The 18138-nt window shown below is 40.5% G+C and overlaps 2 protein-coding genes across 4 annotated transcripts in view; one reads left to right on the forward strand and one right to left on the reverse strand.

Annotated features, from left to right (window-relative positions):
• Window positions 1–18138, reverse strand: part of RIOK1 (RIO kinase 1) — a 140090-nt gene that overhangs the window by 34495 nt on the left and 87457 nt on the right. The window contains exons 2-4 of one of the 3 annotated variants that reach the window (XM_078153625.1): window positions 8080–8171; window positions 6544–6891; window positions 4825–5032 (exon numbers count right to left, since the gene is read on the reverse strand). In XM_078153625.1, the coding sequence (XP_078009751.1) occupies window positions 4825–5032; window positions 6544–6614 (279 nt within the window). In that variant the 5' untranslated portion in view covers window positions 6615–6891; window positions 8080–8171. Of the gene's footprint in view, window positions 1–4824; window positions 5033–5629; window positions 6510–6543; window positions 6892–8079; window positions 8172–18138 lie in introns of those variants that run through there. The other 2 variants (XM_021009875.2, XM_021009876.2) reach the window with 2 other exon arrangements.
• Window positions 6934–18138, forward strand: part of CAGE1 (cancer antigen 1) — an 86261-nt gene continuing 75056 nt past the window's right edge. The window contains 1 exon segment of the mRNA XM_078153624.1: window positions 6934–7336. Within this exon segment, the coding sequence (XP_078009750.1) occupies window positions 7127–7336 (210 nt within the window). The 5' untranslated portion in view covers window positions 6934–7126.

Raw genomic sequence — 18138 nt, forward strand, 5'->3', positions numbered from 1 at the left:
GACAGGTTTATATTCTAACCTGCTGTTGCCTTTTGCAGCCATCTATCTCCAACTGGCAACTCACAGACTTACAGACAGGGGCTCTATTGGTCTCACTACTGTGTTAATTTACATTGGCTAAATTCCTTGATGAAATTATTATAGTTGGTGTTTCTGCCATTTTTGCTGCCTGTGAGACAAAGAAACATTAAAAATGGCCCTCAGTCCTATATTCTAATTCTGCAATGGTGGCAGAGTAGGAAGAGGAAGGAAGTAGAAGGTGCTAAGAATTAGTTTTGGGATCACCAAACTTCAGGCTCACTAAATGTGACACCCTTATCCAATGATCAACAAGTAGATATATTATTTCTGGAGGAGGTGAATCACATCAATTTTGACATTCTTGCTATAAACAAAACCAGAAGAAAGAAAGAAGTTGCAGCTAAATGGAAGGCAGGATCATTGGTATTCCTTGCCAAGTCAAAGAAAGGAGCTGGTAGATTTTAGCATATATCCAAATACTACAAAAAAAACACTTTCATAGGACAATTGGCTATCATGTATTGCAGTACTAATGTTAAGTAGTTGCCAAAGACACTTATGAAAATAATATCAGCGTGTATACCAACCTTGGTTACTAAGAATGAATGGTAGAGATTCTACAAAAAAGGTGATAGGACCTTCCAAATCAAATCAACATACACTGATATTTGGTGACTTCACAAAAATGAGTAAGGGTGAGGTGGGAAGAAATATGGGAATGCATGGTTCAGGAAAAAAAATGAGAGGCTAGAGCCTTACAGACTCCACAAAAGCTTCATGCCTCTAAATCCATGAACACATTCTTGGGGAAAAGGTACTAGATGTAGCAAGTACCAAATGTCACCATAAAAACGAAACAGGTATTTTACCAGAGAGGAAAAGATGTGTTATTCATACCGGAATTATTATTGAATTAGCTGTATACCGGCAGACCACTAACTCAGAAGTAAGGTTAGAATTTGAGATGAGCAGGCGAGGGATGGGAAGAAACACTGGGAATGAATAATAAAGGGATATAACAGACAAAATGATTTAACCCTGAATCATTTCAACAAGTCAGTGAAAGAGGGAATACTTCTTGCTTTCCATTGCTACTTCCATACTCTCCTTCTACCACTCATGGCTTGCCAACTGGATCCCTCCAATCATTCGTTTCCTTTCCTCCTATTCACATGCTGCTAAATAGAGGTGGAGTAGAGCATGAAATCTGTGTAAACTGAGCTTGCTACTAATTTGTTACAGAATCTCAACCGGGCCTTCACTGCAACAAAACAAAATTCCCTTCCTCAATTCATTCACTACCCCACTTTCCACAGCAACTATTCCAAACCTCACATCCCTTCAACCCTCCACATCACCAAAAGATTGAGACCATTTACCCTGAGCCCCTTTCCCTTCCTCCTCCTCTAACATCATTCAGCATTTCCTTTAAACTATTTTCTCCTTCACTGTGGCCTTGCTTCTTGCCAGGGCCAACTCTTCTATGGGCACTCTTGACCTCAACCCCTTCTGTCTCTTTCAGCAGAATGATCCCACTGTTAATCCTTCCTCTCCCTCCCCTCACCTCTCCACCCCGATCTACTAGCTGTTTCCCAGCCAGCTACAAACATCCTCCAGTCTCTCCCATACTTAAAAAAAAAAATCACTTAATCCAACCATCACTCTAGCTATCGTCCTGCATTTCTCTTCCCGTTCCTCTTTTCTCTTGTCCTGTTCTAAACTCCATGCAATCTGGTTTCTGACCTCAGACACTGACTAGCTGTGTTACCTTAGGTAAGTCACTTAACCTCTTCTGGCATCTGTTTCCTCTTCTATAAATGGTGACAAGGTAACAACCTACCTCCCAGAGTTGTTGTGAGGATTAAATGAGAATATATGTAAAGCACTTTGCAAACCTTAAAACCACATGAGATTCTAGCTATTTTGTCATCATTCTGTTCTCTTTAACACTGAGCTCATAATTGCCAAATGTTCTCAAGTCTCCTTCTTTATCTCTGTAGCATCTGATGCTCTCTCATGATTCTTCTATAAGTTCATTATCTGGCTCCTTGTTGGTTCTTTATCCAGGTCATGCCCACCAACTGTGGATGACCTCCGTTCCCAGGCTCAATCACTGGTCCTCCTTTTTTTAAATTGGTCTATATGATCACCCTTGGTGACCTATCAACTCTCACATATTTAATTATCTCTATGCAGATGATGCTCCAATACTAGCCTCTCTCATAAGCTACAGACTCTCATCACTAATTGTATCTTGGACATTTAGAACTTGATGTAGGTATCTTAATGTCGACATGGTCAAAAGAGAATATATTAGCCTGCCTCACACCCCCCCCCCAAATACCCCTTCTTCCACACTCCTCTGTTAGTATTAAGGGTGCTGCCGCCGTCCTCTCAATTACAACCTTGGTTTCATCTTTGATTCTTTATAAACTTTCATATATCTCTGCAACACAATATGTTGCCAATTCTCATCATTTCTACCTTCAAAATCTCTCAGACATCTCGTTCTCTCCACTCACAATCATAATCTAGTTCAGGCCTTCATCACCTCTCCTGCACCTCTGCAATATCCTTTTTAATCTGTCCACCTGCCTCAAGTCTCTTCCCACCCCCATCCATCCTCCACTCACCGCCAAGGCGATCCTTCTGAAGCATAGCTATGATCACATTGATTCCCCCTACTCCATGAGCTCCAATGGCTCCCCATTGCTTCCAGGATCCAATAACAAACTCCTCTGGCACCTACAGCCTTTTTCCTATACTCCCCCCCCCCCACATACTCAATGACTCAAACACTGGCCCACTTGTACTCCCACTTTCATCTCTGCCTTTGTACTGGCCTCCACCCCTCCCCCCACCTCACCTCTTGGTTTCCCTGGTTTTTTCCTTCAAGACTCAACTCATATCCCATCTTTTGCAAGAGGTCTTCCCTCATCTCTCCCAAATCCTCCTTAGTCAGACCCCCTCCCATCTACTCTGTATATATGTTATATGGACCTAATTATTGATATTGTTTTAGTCATTAGAATATAAGCTTCCAGAGGACAGGCACTACTTTTTCTTCCTTTGTTTCCTCCCAGAACTCAGCTCACAGAAAGTACTTAATAGATGCTCACTAACTAACTACCCAATAAAAATGAAAGGAAACAATGCCCTGAAGAAGAAAAACCTTATATGTTATCATAGACTGGTGGGGATATGTCTCAGCCACTGTGAGTTCCTAGAGCACAGGGACCATTTCACCCCCCTTTGTTTCCTCGGTACTTATACAGTAAGCACTTACTAAGTACCCAATAAAAATTGAAGGAAATAATGTTCTGAAGAAGAAAAACATTACAAGGAATGTATAAATCACAAGTGAACAGAGAATAAAGTTAAAAAAGAGAGTTTTTTGGCTTGAAACTTCTACAATTAACAAATATAAGCACAAACTTGTAACCAACTTTTGTACTTGTTACAAAATTGTAACCACAAGTATAATAATAAATTATCCTGGTTAAATACTCAACTCTTCCTAGCCTAACTTATTATTTTTATAACTGACATTTACATAGTACTTTTATTGTTAAATGTGTGTGTTACATTTGATCTTCCTAACAATGTTATAAGGTATGTACTACAGGAATTGTTTCCATTCACAGTTGATAAAACTGAGGCTCAGAGATAGGTTAAGGACTTTGCTTATAGTTACAGAGGCAGGATTCTAATCCAAGTCTCCCCAGACTCCAAGTCCTGACCTCTTTCCATTATACCATACCACACAGGTAAGATTATTTTTTCCTACTCTGTTATAAAAATCTTACTTTTAATTTTTTTATACTTTTTTAATATGCCTTGATTTCCAAATGTCTCTCCCCCATTACCAGAGGGCTACTTCTTGTCACAAAGGATAAAAGAGAAAACGAAAAGCATACAATTACAGTTTCCTACCTCTGCAAATAATGCATGGTTTTAATATTTAAGATCTCTTTTTATAGGTCCATAAATGTTGGATTTCACTTTACACAAATTAAGTACATGAAGGTGTCTCTTATTTTTCTAGATTTTCATTACTACATGCCATAAATGGAGACAGTGAGTTCCAGTAACAAGAATACTGGACTGGGCTCTCCAATTTCAAATTCTACCTCTAGATTTACTGCTTGGGCGACCTCAGGCAAGCCCTTCACCTCCTGCAAAACAAGGTATCTGGAATAGAACAGATGGGCTCTGAGGTCCCTTCCAGTTCTAGATCAATGACCCAAGGTGCATATCACCTTACCTTTCAAAAACCAGAATAAAAACTGAACAGTGTGGGAAAGGTAGGGAGCTGTAGGCGTGAAAGCTTGCATACTGTCATACATTGTAAATGAGTTGGCTTTGCTGAACCGTTTTTTTTTTCCCTTTTCTTCTTTGTTTCAAGGGAAGGCTATATTTGGAAATGAACAGAATGTTAAAGACAAAATACAGAGATAGAAAAAAATGAATTAGCGAGAAAAGAAGAGCATTCTCAGACAATCTTCTCTAGTTATTAAGCTCTAGAGCAGAATGTACATTTGGTCAATGAATTTGGACAAGAAAAAAATTACATCTTTAATTTCACTTACCTTTTAACTGAATTTTATCATTTCCTCTGATTATGACTGTAGGCAATAAAACATTCTGAAAAGGGGTCCACAGGCTTTACCTAACTGCCAAAGCGGACCATGACAGAAGAAAGGTTGATTGATCTTGTTTTAGAGCAATATAGTAGATGAAAGCTTGTATTAAGAGGAAATAGGTTCATACTAGAAAGGTGTCAAAAACTCATTTATAAAATACCTGTGGGTTACTCCCTCCAGTTGAAGAAGAGCCCTTAGTAATTTTCCCAACTTCATCATCCCAGTCCCAATCATCATCATCATCATCATCTTCATCATCGTCATAATCATCTTCCTGAATTTCTTCAACAACCTCATTCAAAGTCTGGTGAGAATTTTTAGCTGCATCTTCCTCCTCTTTGCTTGTTTCCATGCTGGCCATACTTCCACTAAAAACAGTAATTTTTCAGGTAGTGTTACATGCAATTTAAGATACAGTGACACAAATGCCACAGGTGTGTGAATCTCAAGTCATTAGGAAATTTAAGGCATTTGTACTTCCATTTAATAAGAGACATTTTTATACAAAGAAATAAAAATTTAACCAAGGTTAATTTTTTTTAAATAACAACTACACCTATCAGATGGGCCAACATGACAAAACAGGAAAACGATAAATGTTGGAGAAGATGTGGGAAAACTGGAACACTAATGCATTGTTAGTGGAGTTGTGAACAACCCAACCATTTTGGAGAGTGATTTGGAACTATGCCCAAAGGGCTATAAAATTATGCATACCCTTTGACCCAGCAATACCACCTTCTAGGTCTGTATCCCACAGAGATCATAAAAACAGGAAAAGGGCCCACATGCACAAAAATATTTATAGCAGCTCTTACTGTGGTGGTAAAGAATTGGAAATTGAGGGGATGCCCATTAAGTGGGAAATGGCTGACCAAGTTGTTGGTAAATGAATGTAATGGAATACTATTGTGCTATAAGAAATGATGAGCAGGCAGATTTCAGAAAAACCTGGCAAGACTTACATGAACTGATGCTGAGTGAAATGAGCAGAACCAGGAGAACATCTTATACAGTAACAGCCACACTGTGCAATGACTGACTTTGATAGACTTGGCTCTTCACAGCATCGCAAGGATCTAAGACAACTCCAAAAGACTCATGATGGAAAATGCTGTCCACATCCAGAGAAAGAACTATGAAGTCTAAATGCAGATGGAACCATACTATTTGCTCTCCTTTTCTTTTGTTGTTTTGTTTTATTGCTTCATTCTCATGGTTCCTCGAATTAGTTCTAATTGCTCTATACATCATGACTAATGTAAAAATATGTTTAATGTGATATAAGTATAAGTACAGCCTATATCAGCCAGAGGGCTCTTGATGAAATATGCTACCCCTACCTCTTGAAAGAGAGGAGATGGACTCAGGGTGCAAAATATACTGGATGTCCCAGAGTCTTCCCACAGTTTTTTTAAAAGCTGTAGAAGAATTTTGGGACACCCTGTATTTTTTGGGACAAGTCAATGCAGGAATTGTTTTGCTTGACTACACAGATTTCTTTAATTTCGTTGTGGGGCGGGGAGGGAGTAAAGGATGGGAGGAAGATAAAAGTAGATTTTTGCTCATCGAACAAACTTAATTAAAATAAAATTAACTCACTGAAACACTTGAAATGATGTGCTTTGATCACAAAGACACTACACTACCTGATCCAAACACTTAAGAGGATCGGTTTGCAGGATCCTGGGCTCTAAAAGAGCCCAAAGAGTGGCTGGGTACCGAGGCTGCATGTAGCTACTTACAGCTACTTACTTCCTAAAGGCGGGGAGGGGGAGAGGGGTGGAGAGAGAGAAAGGGAGAAGGAGCCCGGGAGCGCAGGGGAAGTGAGGACCGCGGCTCGGCCCAAGCCCCACGCACGCCGCAAGGATCCTCTTACCTGTCAGAGGAGTCAGCATCATCGAACTGCCCCGGGACCGCCCGGCTCATGAGCTGCTCCCGGTAGTTCATAGCGGATGTCCTCGCCCACCGGGCCTGGAGGGCGTGGGGATGGAATGGGAGGTTGCAGTTGCTCCGGGCTCCCCGGCTCCGAGGGTCCTCGCGCCACTCCTCGGGTACACCACTGTCCCGCAACACAGAGGAGCCACGTGGTCTCCGATCCACCCGACTCTTCCGCCCAGGCCGCGTCCTCCCCACGTAGAGCAAAACGGCTAGAACTCACGAAGTACGGAGAGCCGAAAGGGACATTTATTGTTTAACAAAGCCTCCAAACAACGCCACCGGTTGGCTAAAGATAATGAAGATAAACAGCAATTCCTTTAACTACGTCTAGCTCTGGGACAACTCCTTGCAAACAGGAACTTAGCAACCTAAGTCACGACTGCCGGAGCAAATAAAGTGTAGAATATCCCTAAAAAGACAAGCCTGGCCGTTTGCTTCGCCCCCTTCCTGTACAGCTGCAACCAATCCACGCCCTGAACTTCGGGAGACACGTGGGGAGAGGGCCGGGGGCTAGAGAGAAAATGCGTAAGGCTCGTTCTCTCCTCTGGGATTGGCTGAACGCGGACAGGTGTCACAACACCGGAATCTTCGTTCTGACAGCTCCCAATTGCCTTCATTTTCCAAAGCTCTATGTGGGGGTAAGAGGTCCCACATCTCTCTTCCCCCACACGGGGGGAAACGAAGCACTAGACCCGGGCCGCAGACCCAGGAACGCTCAATGGAGCCCGAAAGTGAGCACATGAGCATTTTTAAAACCTGTTGGGGGGCTTTGGTGACCAACAAAAGAGAAATGTGAAAGAGCTTTGAAAAATGAAAAACAATACTCATAAAGAAAACGATGAATCTTCTAGTGTTTTCCTGTAAGTGCAGAGCCACCTCATTAACTCTATCTTAAGAAAAGAGCAGGAATGTATTTTGCCTCTCTGGAAAGGGGTGGTATGCTACAGGTGTGGAATGCTGTATATTACAAGTTGTCCTACGTGGTCAATTATGTTGGTGTTTTTTTTTTTTATTAACTACTTTTATCGGGAAGGACCGATTTGGGGGATAGGGGAGAGTTAGGGGAGGAAGGACTACACATTTTTTTTAAAGGGCAGTAATATAACATTTGCATTTTTAAAAGAAGAGCATTGGAGTAAATGAATTCAGGTATATAGCTAGTAAAAAAATAACGGGGGGTGCTATGTTATAGAAGCTCAGAGCATAAAAAGAGAAAACAGAAAATGGGGGAGGGGAAGTAAGTTTAACTCAGGCTCTATAGTTTGTTTTTTTAAGAGTTTTGCTCAGGTTTTGTATGGGGGGGGGTTGCTGCACTATTAAGAGTGGATGAATGCTAAGGGTAAACTAGAAATTTGAGTCCTCAAGCAAAACTGTTAGACTAGAACGCTTTTTAAAAATTCAACAAGCTTTGAATGCCAAACTCACATTTATACAGGTTTATGGGGTGCTGAGTACTTTACATATGTTATCTTACCCTTTACAATCCAGTTTTGGGCTCATCACCCACTCAAAGCTGTTCTCTCCAATGTTAATTCTGATGTTCTCTCATTCTCCATTCTTCTTGACCTGTCAGAGGCATTTGAGTGTGTTGACCCTTTAAATTTCTATATACTTCTCCTCGTAGTTTTCCCATCGTTGCTTCCTCCTGGTTCTCCTACTTGTTACTCATCTGACCTCTTCTCCATTTCCTTTGCTGGATTATCAGATATCCAAATTCTGAAAAGTGGGTATACCCCCAACTGTGGTAATGTTTGTCCTTGGCCTTTTTCTCTTTTCTTGCATGGTGACATCATCTCTCATGGGCTTAATTACTGGAGATCTCATCAATTCCTATGGATTTGATTAAGATTTCTGTGCTGATGATTCTCAGATCTGCCTATCTTGCCCAAATCTCTCTGAGGTTCCCCAGTCTTGCATTTCCAACTGCCTTTCATACATGTAAAACTGGATTCCCGTAGATGTTTTAAACTCATAACAAAACAGAACTCATTTTCTTCCCCCTAAACCCTGCCCTCCTTCTTGGTTGTCTAGTCATGTCTAGCTCTGTGTAACCCCATTTGAGTTTTCTTAGCAAACATACTGGAGTGGTTTGCCATTTCCTTCTCTAGCTCGTTTAAGGTGAGGAAACTGAGGCAAACAGGGTTAAGTGACTTGCCCAGGGTCACATAGCTAGTAAGTGTCTGAGGCTAGATTTGAACTCAGAAAGACTCATCTTCCTGACTCCAGGTCCAGCGCTTTTATCTACTGTGCCACTTAGCTGCCCTCTCTCCCCCTACCTTCCCTATTACTATAGAGGGCAACACCGTCTTCCCAATGCCTCAGGCTCACAACTGTTCACCAGTAGTCACAATTGCAAAAGATTTAAGTCATAACTTATTTTATTACAAGGGAAAGCAGGAACATGCATGCTGGCTCCCTCCTTGTACAGAGTTCGAAGGAGGCCAACAATGTAGGCAAGGCCTTGAGTATTGAAGGGTGATAGCAGAAAGGGGAGGTCTCGTGGGAGGAGAGAAAGGCAATACTCAAGGGAGAGTGGCATGGGAGAGGAAAGAGAGCAGTAAGGAGGCTGTCCCCCATGCTTGGAACACTCTCCCTCCTCTGTTCCAACTCCTGACCTCCCTGACTTCCTTTAAGACCCAACTAAAATCATACCTCTTACGGAAGCCTTCCCCACTCCTCTTAATTCCAATGCCTCCCTCTGTTAATTATTTCCTCCTTATTCCATGTCACATGAAAATAAATGACCAAAGAGCCACAGAGGTTATGCACCAACTGTTAACTCTCAAAATACCAAAGAGCTCATGCAGGTTGCACACCAACTACTGACTCTGAAAAATAAGATAAAACGAAGGAGCTCACAGAGATTATAAGCAAAAAGCCTTTTTTATTCTGTTGGAGGAGGGAAACCACACATGTGTGCCAGGATCTCCTCTAAGACTGAGGAGACCCAAGGCAGCAAGGCTAAGCTTCATACATATAATTGTGGCTAGACAAAGAATCAGGCAGTGAGGTATAACTGAAGCAGTGAGGCAAGTTTGCCTAGTGGCACAAAGTCTATTCATAGTAGGGTTTCATGACCAGAATGTGGTTCATGCAGGTGCTTGTCCAAGCTCAGGGAACACCTGAGGCTGGTTTGAACCAATTCTGTGATTTAGCTGCAGCAGAATTCATCCAGAGGAGATGCTCAAAGGATATTTGTTATGCCCAACTCAGGGTGCAGATTGCTTGCTAGGCCTTAGCTCTGGAAAACAAGGTTTCTCCTAATAGTAAGAAAGGAGAGGAGTAGTCTTGGCTCGGGGGTCCTGACACCTATAGATAGCTTGTTTTGCATAGTTTTTTTTTATGTTGTCTCTCCCATTAGATTGTAAGTCCTTGAGGACAGGGACTTTCTTTTGCCTCTTTTGTAGCCTCAGTACTTAGCAGTATCTGATATATAGCAGGGGCTTAATAAATGTTGATTGATTGATTGACTTTCAACTCTATAGATCAAGCCCCTAGTTTTTCTCCTGAGGTCTAGTTTGTAAATACCACCTGCCTATTGACTATTTCCAAAGGAATGTCCTTTAAGTATCTTCATCATGTCCAAAACAAAATTCATTATCTTTGTCCTTGAACTCATTGGTCCACCAAACTTGGCTGTTACAGTTACTACCATTCTTCTAGTCATACAGATTTATAATGTTCTCATTGTTTCATCCCATGTATCAATCATTTGCCAAGTCTTAACCATTTCTGTCTCCATGACATCTTTTGTATCCATCCCTTTCTTTCTTCTTACACAGAACCACCTTAATTAAGGCTTCCCACCATATGCCTAAACCTTTGGAATGATGTCTTAATTGGTCTCCCTGTCTTGTCTCTCCTTATGCCAATCCATCTTCCATGCAACTTCTGAGCTGATTTTTTTTTTAAAGTAAGGCTCTGAAGATGTTGCTCTCCTCCTTAATAAACTCAAAAAACCCTCTATTTGTTGCCTTTAGAATAAAATATAAAATTACCTGGCTTTTAATACTTTTTACAACAAATCTCCAACATCTTTTTCCAGATTCCTTATATATTATTTCCCTTCCTGCCATCTAAGGTATGGCTAAACTGGCCTTCTGTCTGTTCATCTCACGTGTTACCCTACTTCCTATCTCTGTGCCTTTGCTTTGGCCTTCCACCCGAAAATCACTCCACCCCTATTTTTGTCTTATAGAATCCCTCACTTCCATCTACCACCTACCTTGTATTTAACTAATTTGTGTTTATTTTGTGTTTATTTCATATATGTTCAGTATATACTTATATTTGTACATATTTTCTCCCCTAAGACAATGTAAACTCCTTGAAGGCAGAAGTTGTTTCTTTCTTTTTCTTCTTTTGTCTTTATATCCCCAGTGTCTAACATAATGCCTGGCATGTTGTAGAAGCATAATAAATGTCTGCTGATTGATCTCATTTGCTCAGAATCCTTATGCAAGGTGCTAGGATACGTAAAAAGAGTAAATGAGACAAGCTTCCACCTCATGGAGCCCACCAATGAGTAAACATAAAATTTAAATAAAATATTTAAATAAGATACCTATACAAATAACTAATAGGATGACTAATATGTGAATTAAATGCCTAAGGGAAGTGCCAACCAAGTACTGTGGATACTTAGGGGGTGCAGGGGGAAGTGAGAAAGCAGAGGTGGCATTTCTAGAAGCAGGGAATAGCTTCAGCAAAGATGAGGGCTCCAGGAAGTTAGTGTTAGGGGAGGTAGGAACAGCAGTAACCAAGTTTAGCTGAAGTACAGTGCCCATAAAGTTGTGATAAGACTGGAGATAGAAAACAGTGTCAGGCTGTGGAGGATTTTGCGTGCCAAGAGAGCTAACTATCTTGAAGACACAGGATTGCTTATAAAATACAAGTCACTTAACTTGAAGTTCAAAATGTCAGCCCTGATAACAATGACCAAAGAGCCACAACAGCTCTGCAACTGCTGTTAACTCTAACAACAACAACAAAAAATCAAACCAGAGAGCTCACATAAGTTATCAAAACCACAGTTAACTCTAAAAACAAAATAAAACCAAAGAGCTAACAGTGCTTATAAGCAAAAAGCTTTCATTATTCTGTTGGAGGAAAGAAACTAGATACATGTGCCAGGGCCTCCTCTTGTAGGAGATGGGCGTTAGTGTGGGCAAATCTCAGTCCATACACTACTGGCTATTCGGTGATAGTGAGGAATAACAGCAGTAATGAGACAAGTTTGATTCACAGCAGGACTTTGAGACCAGAACATGAGCATTATAGGCGCTCATCTGAGCGCAGAGACCACTTGGTGCTGACGGGAAACAATTCTGGAATTTTGCTGTGGCTGAGCTCATCTAGAGGGTGAGCGCAGAGGATTTTTGTTATGCCAAGCTCAGGGCACAGCTCGACTGCTGGGCCTTAGCTCTGGAAAACAACGTATCTCCTAATAGTAAAAAGAGAGGGGTGGCCTTGGCATTCAGATTCTGACATTTCCCCCTGTTGGCCAAAGGGAAGGGGTCTGAAAGAATTCCTCCCATTCTGGCTAACAAAGGAAAGGTAGGTATAATCCAAGACGTCACGAGAGGCCAGTTGGGCCAGGACAAGATGTTGAGTTTAGAGACAGCTGTAGGCTTAGGTTGGTAAGCTTAGGGGTTACGGTAGCCAATCCAACAATCTGTCAGCCCTTCCCCTTAGCAATGATGGAATGACATTTTTATCCCAGGAGTTTAGTTCTTGAGGGGACCTATTGAGGAGGTGTGTCCCAGGTAGGAGAACCAAAAATATATATAGAGAAAATGCCAACACACACTTAAATCAGGGCCTTGGTGGTTGGACACGTAACAAAAGGAACAGAAAAAAAACTAGGACAGTATACTCAGCCCTTATCTGGAATCTTGAGACAGCTGTCTCATCTTCGTATTGGCTGCTTCTAGGTCCATACGAGATAAACATCGAGGTCCCCAGAGGGTTCTGCCATCCAGTTAGTAGCATGAGTTTTCTTCAGATGATCTGGGAGTCCACACCCACAAGCGAGAGGAGTCAGAAGGACCTGAAAGGTCCCTTAGAAACAACGACTGATTGATCAGCATAGGACCAGTATTCAGATAAGACACTGGAGTTGGTTGAGATCCTATATCTGTGAGAGAATTCCTTGCATCAATCTTTGGATCTGAGTCCTTGGTTAAGGGTCTCTAAACAGCACATCGTTTCCCAGCCACAAAGGGCTAGGTTCAAACAATTTAATAACGTTTTCTCCCAGTTCCTACAACTGAATAAAGTTTTCTCACAAGACAAGTTGGACTAGACCCATAATTGAATAGGTATTTGTATAGAGATGATAATGCCCTGGGAGCTGATGAAGTCAAGTCATATGGATAGCATATAAAGAAAGGATAAAATAAAAGAGGGGACAGAGTTAGGGAATGAGAGAAGATGGATGGTGATCAAGCATACAGAGAGGAAGAGAATCAAGAGAAATCAGTACTGCAAAAATCCATGAAAAGGATGACCTCTTAACGTTAATTACTTTGATTTATCTTAGTTTTGACTGAAGAATTAGGTTTCCTTTCCTTAGGAAGAGTTAAGCTAGTATAAATATTCCCTTAAGCCTAAATTACTTACAGATTTAGTGAATAGATATTTTGATAAGATTTAATAGTAGATAAGTTACAGTAGGAAATATATGGAAATGAAATAAAATAATCATAGAATTAAGCTCAGATATTACAGGACTCTTTACAGACAACTGGAGAGTAGGGGTTGCTTCTCAGCTCACCATTAGTTCTTCTTAGTAATTTAGTTCTTTTTCAGTGAGCTTCATAGACCCATAGCAGAAATCCTTATGAGACCACTGAAAGATTCCACAGAAAAAATTCACAGAATGATAGACATGAATTCCAAGCTAATTAGATATTGAATGTAGCAGTTATCCTACCTAGAAGCTCCCCCAAAAGCCCTGACAGGTTCAGCAGCCAAATATTGCAAATCTGCCTACTTCTCTGTAAATCCTATGAATGGGTCTCATGAATATAGTTCCTTGTCAAATTGTTACTAATTACTGAGGGATTAGTTGATCTGATTTAATGACAACTTGTTAGCTTTGCTATTAAATCATTTTCACTGGGAAGTAATAAGTCTCAGAATTTTCTTTTTAGAAAAAAAAATTTTTTTTAACACCTACAAAGGTAAAAGTATACAGGAGGAAAGAGTGATCAGCAATTCTAAATGTTGCAGAGGATAAGGAATGAGAAAAATCATTAGATTTGGAAATTAAGACATCACTGTAGGGGTAGAGCCAAGATAGCAAAGTAAAGGCAAGGACTTACCTGAGCTCTCTCCAAAACCCCTCCAAATACCTTCTTTAAAAAAATGACTAAACGAATTCTAGAGCAGCAGAACCCACAGAAATATGAAGTGAAACAAATTTCCAGCCCAAGACAACTTGGAAGGTTGGCAGAAAAGGTCTGTTGCACCAGGGTGAGAGAGGAGCAAAGCCCAGCATAGGCCACAGTGCAGAAGCACCTCAGCAAACCTTGAACAGGCCTCGGGGTGACTGAATCATGGACAAGAGTGGCAATTTCCAGACCTCTAAGCCCATGGAGGCCAAAGACAGTTGAGAAGGTCAATAGAAAAGATCTGTTGCACTTGAGCGAGAGTGGAGCATAGTCCAGCACAGGCCACGCCAGCACAGCCTTGGCCACAGCAAACCAAGAGTAGGTCTTGGGAGTGACTGAATCAGCAGCAGCAGCGGCTGTTTCCGGAGCTCTTAGCCTACAAACAGGGAACCAAACAGCTGGTGAAAAAGAGATTACAGGGGTCCTTTTGCTAGCACTGAGGCAGGACTCTGTTGCTTTGCCCATACTCTGATCTGGGTTTGCATCCTCGGTGGAAGTTCCAGGGCAAGGAGGAGCACTAACATAGCAGAGCTTGTGGCCACAGAGAAGGGGGTCCCTCCTCACAGTTCCAGGGAAGAAAAGAGTGCTTGCGGTCACTCACATACCACAGCACAGGCCTGGAGGGTAGTAAACACCTCTCCTTAGTTCATACCACCTTGGAAGAACTGAAAACTTACAAGTCCCTAGAAGTATCTCTGAAAACAGTTGCACAAAACCCCTGAAGCTTGGGACAGTGCACCCTCCACCCTGGAAGCAAAGCCCTAGTTTAACAAAGTTAAGTCAAGTAATAGGCTGGGAAAATGAACAAACAACAGGAAAAAAACGCTGACTACAGAAAGTTACCATGGTGACAAGGAAGATCAAAACACACGCTCAAAAGAAGACAACAAAGTCAAAGCTCCCACATCCAAAACCTCCAAGAAAAATATTGATTGGTCTCAGGCCATGGAAGAGCTCAAAAAGGATTTTGAAACTCAAATAAGAGAGGTAAAAGAGAAATTGGGAAGAAAATGAGAGTGATGCATGAAAATCATGAAAAATGAGTCAACAGCTTGGTAAAGGAGACACCAAAAAATACTGAAGAAAATAACAACTTAAAAAACAGGCTAGGGGCAGCTAGGTGGTGCAGTGGATAGAGCTCCAGCCTTGGAGTCAGGAGGACTTGAGTTTCAAATCTGGCCTCAGACACTTGATACTTACTAGCTGTGTGACCCTGGGCAAGTCACTTAACCCCAGTCGCCTCACCAAAAAGCAAAAACAAAAACACCCAGGCTAGGCCAAATGGTAAAAGAGCTCCAAAAAGCTAATGAGGAACAGAATGCCTTAAAAAGTAGAACTGACCAAATGAAAAAGGAAGCCCAAAAGCTCACTGAAGAAAATAATTCCTTAAAAATTAAAATGGAGCAAATGGAAGCTAGTGACTTTATGAGAAATTAAGACACTGTAAAACAAATTCAAAAGAATGAAAAAATAGAAAACAATGTGAAATATCTCACTGGAAAAACAACTAACCTGGAAAATAGATCCAGGAGGGATAATTTAAAAATTACTGGACTATCTGAAAGCCTTAATCACAAAAAGAGCCTAGGCTCTTTCAAGAAATTATCAAGGAAAACTGCTCTGATATTCTAGAACCAGAGGGCAAAATAGAAATTGAAAGAATCCACCAATCATGTCCTGAAAGAGATCTCCAAAGGAAAACTCCTAGGAATATTGTAGCCAAATTCCAGAGTTCCTAGGTCAAGGAAAAAATATTGCGAGCAGCCAGAAAGAAGCAATTCAAGTATCATGGAGCCACAGTCAAGATAACATGAGATTTAGCAGCTTCTACATTAAAGGATAGGAGGGCTTGTAATACAATATTCCAGAGGTCAGAGGAGCTAGGATTACAACTAAGAATCACCTACCCAGCAAAACTGAGTATAATCCTTCAGGGAAAAAAATGGATATTCAGTGAGATAATGGACCTTCAAGCATTCTTGATGAAAAGACCAGAGCTGAATGGAAAATTTGACTTTCAAATACAAGACTCAAGAGAAGCATAAAAAGGTAAATAGGAAAGGGAAATCATAAAGGACTTAACGGGGTTAAACTGTTTACATTCCTATGTGGGAAGATGATATTTATAATTCATAAGACCTTTCTCATTATTAGGGTAGTTAGGAGTATATATAAACAAAGGACACAGGTATGAGTTGAATATAAAGAGTGATATCTAAAAAATAAAATTAAGGAGTGAGAGAGAGAATGTACTGGGAGAAATAGAAAGGGAGAAAGAGAATGGGATAAATTATTTCACATAAAAGAGGCAAGAAAAAGCTTTTACAGTGAAGGGGAAGAGGGGGGAGGTGAGGAGTGAGTGAACCTTACTCTCATCAGAATTGGCTCAAAGATGGAATAACATACATACTCATTTGGGTGTAGAAATCTACCTTACAGGAAAGTAGGAAGGGAAGGGAATAAGAGAAGGGAATGTGATAAAAGGGAGGGCAGATCTGGAGAAGGCATAGTCAGAAGCAAACACTTTTGAGGAGGGTCAGGGTGAAAAGAGAGGGAACAGAATAAATGGGGGCAGGGAGGGAATAGGATAGAGGGAAATAAAGTTAGCAATGGTAAAAAAATTTTGAAGCAAGTTTGTCTGATAAAGGCTTAATTTCTCAAACATATAGAGAGCTGAGTCAAATTTATAAAAAATAAGATCCATTCCCCAATTGATAAATGATCAAAACTGTGATCAATTTTCAGATGAAGTAATTAATCAAAGCTGTCTATAGCCATATGAAAAAATGCTCTATTGATTGGAGAAATGCAGATTAAAAAAATTCTGAGGTACTACCTCCTACCTATTAGATTAGATAATAGGACAGAAAAGGGAAATGACAAATGTTGGAGGGGATGTCAGGAAAAATGGGACATTAATGCATTGTTGGTGGAATTATGAACTGATTCAACCATTCTGTAGGGCAATTTGGAACTATGTGATTATTATGGAATACTGTTGTATTGTAAGAAATGATGAACAGGTTGCTCTCAGAAAAACCTGGGAAGACTTGCATGGGCTGATAGAAAGTGAAATATACTTTGTACAAAGTAACAGCAATATTGTAAGATCAGCCGTGAGTGACTTAGCTATTCTCAGCAATACAATGATTCAGGACAACACTGAAGGACTTACGATGAAAAATGCTATCCATCCCCAGAGAAAGATCTGATGGTGTCTGAATATACATTGAAGCATACTTTTTTAAGCTTCCTTTATTTTTCTTGAGTTTTGGAGTCTTGGTAATTTTGGAGAGAGTGGTTTCAGTTGAGCATTGAAGTTGAAAGCCAAATTACCAGGGGTCAAAGAGTGGTTGAGAAGAGAAAAAGTGAAGGCAGTGAGTGTAGGTACGTCATCATCATCATCACTATTATTATTATTATTTTGGAGTTTGCATAAAGGAGAAAAGGTACAGGAAAGTAAATGGAGGGAATGGTAGGAAGGAGTATTGGAGGGCTGTTGTTTTTTAAGAATGGGAAAAACCTCTTTCTAGGCAGCAGAGAATGAGCCAATTGTTAGAATAATAGTGAAGTACTTAATAAATATCTGTTGAATTAGAAGACTAACTGGAGGGGAAGTGAAAGTAGAAGACCAGTTAGGAGTCTTCTGCAGTAGACAAGGCAGGAAAATGAGGGCCTGTACTAAGATGAAAAGAGAGGAGACAGATAATGTGAGAGATTGCAGAGGATTTGATAAGTATTGTTTGTGTATGTGTGTGTGTGTGTGTATGTATATGTATGTGTGTGTATATATATATATATATATATATATATGGTGAGAAGAGAAGAAAATCAATAAGCTATCATTCCAAACTAAAATTTTTAAATATAGGGGAGAATGAAGTCAGAGGAGAAACAATTTTTGGAGAAAAATAAAAACTTCTGTTTGGGATATGTTGAATTTGAGGTATTAGTAGATTTCTTGATGGAATTGTCCTAATAGCAGATGGAGGTGTCCTAGTAGATAATAGGTCTAATTCTAGGAAGAAAGGTCAAGGTTCATTTGGTTAGACATGATAAAGTTATAAGGGTGAATAGAATTGCTAAGGGAAAGAATGTAAGGGAAAAGAGGTATCAAGGACAGAACCTTTGAGAACACT

This window comes from Phascolarctos cinereus, unplaced genomic scaffold, assembly GCF_003287225.1.
Source record: "Phascolarctos cinereus isolate Bilbo 61053 unplaced genomic scaffold, phaCin_HiC Scaffold_4;HRSCAF=312, whole genome shotgun sequence".
Classification (NCBI taxonomy): domain Eukaryota; kingdom Metazoa; phylum Chordata; class Mammalia; order Diprotodontia; family Phascolarctidae; genus Phascolarctos; species Phascolarctos cinereus.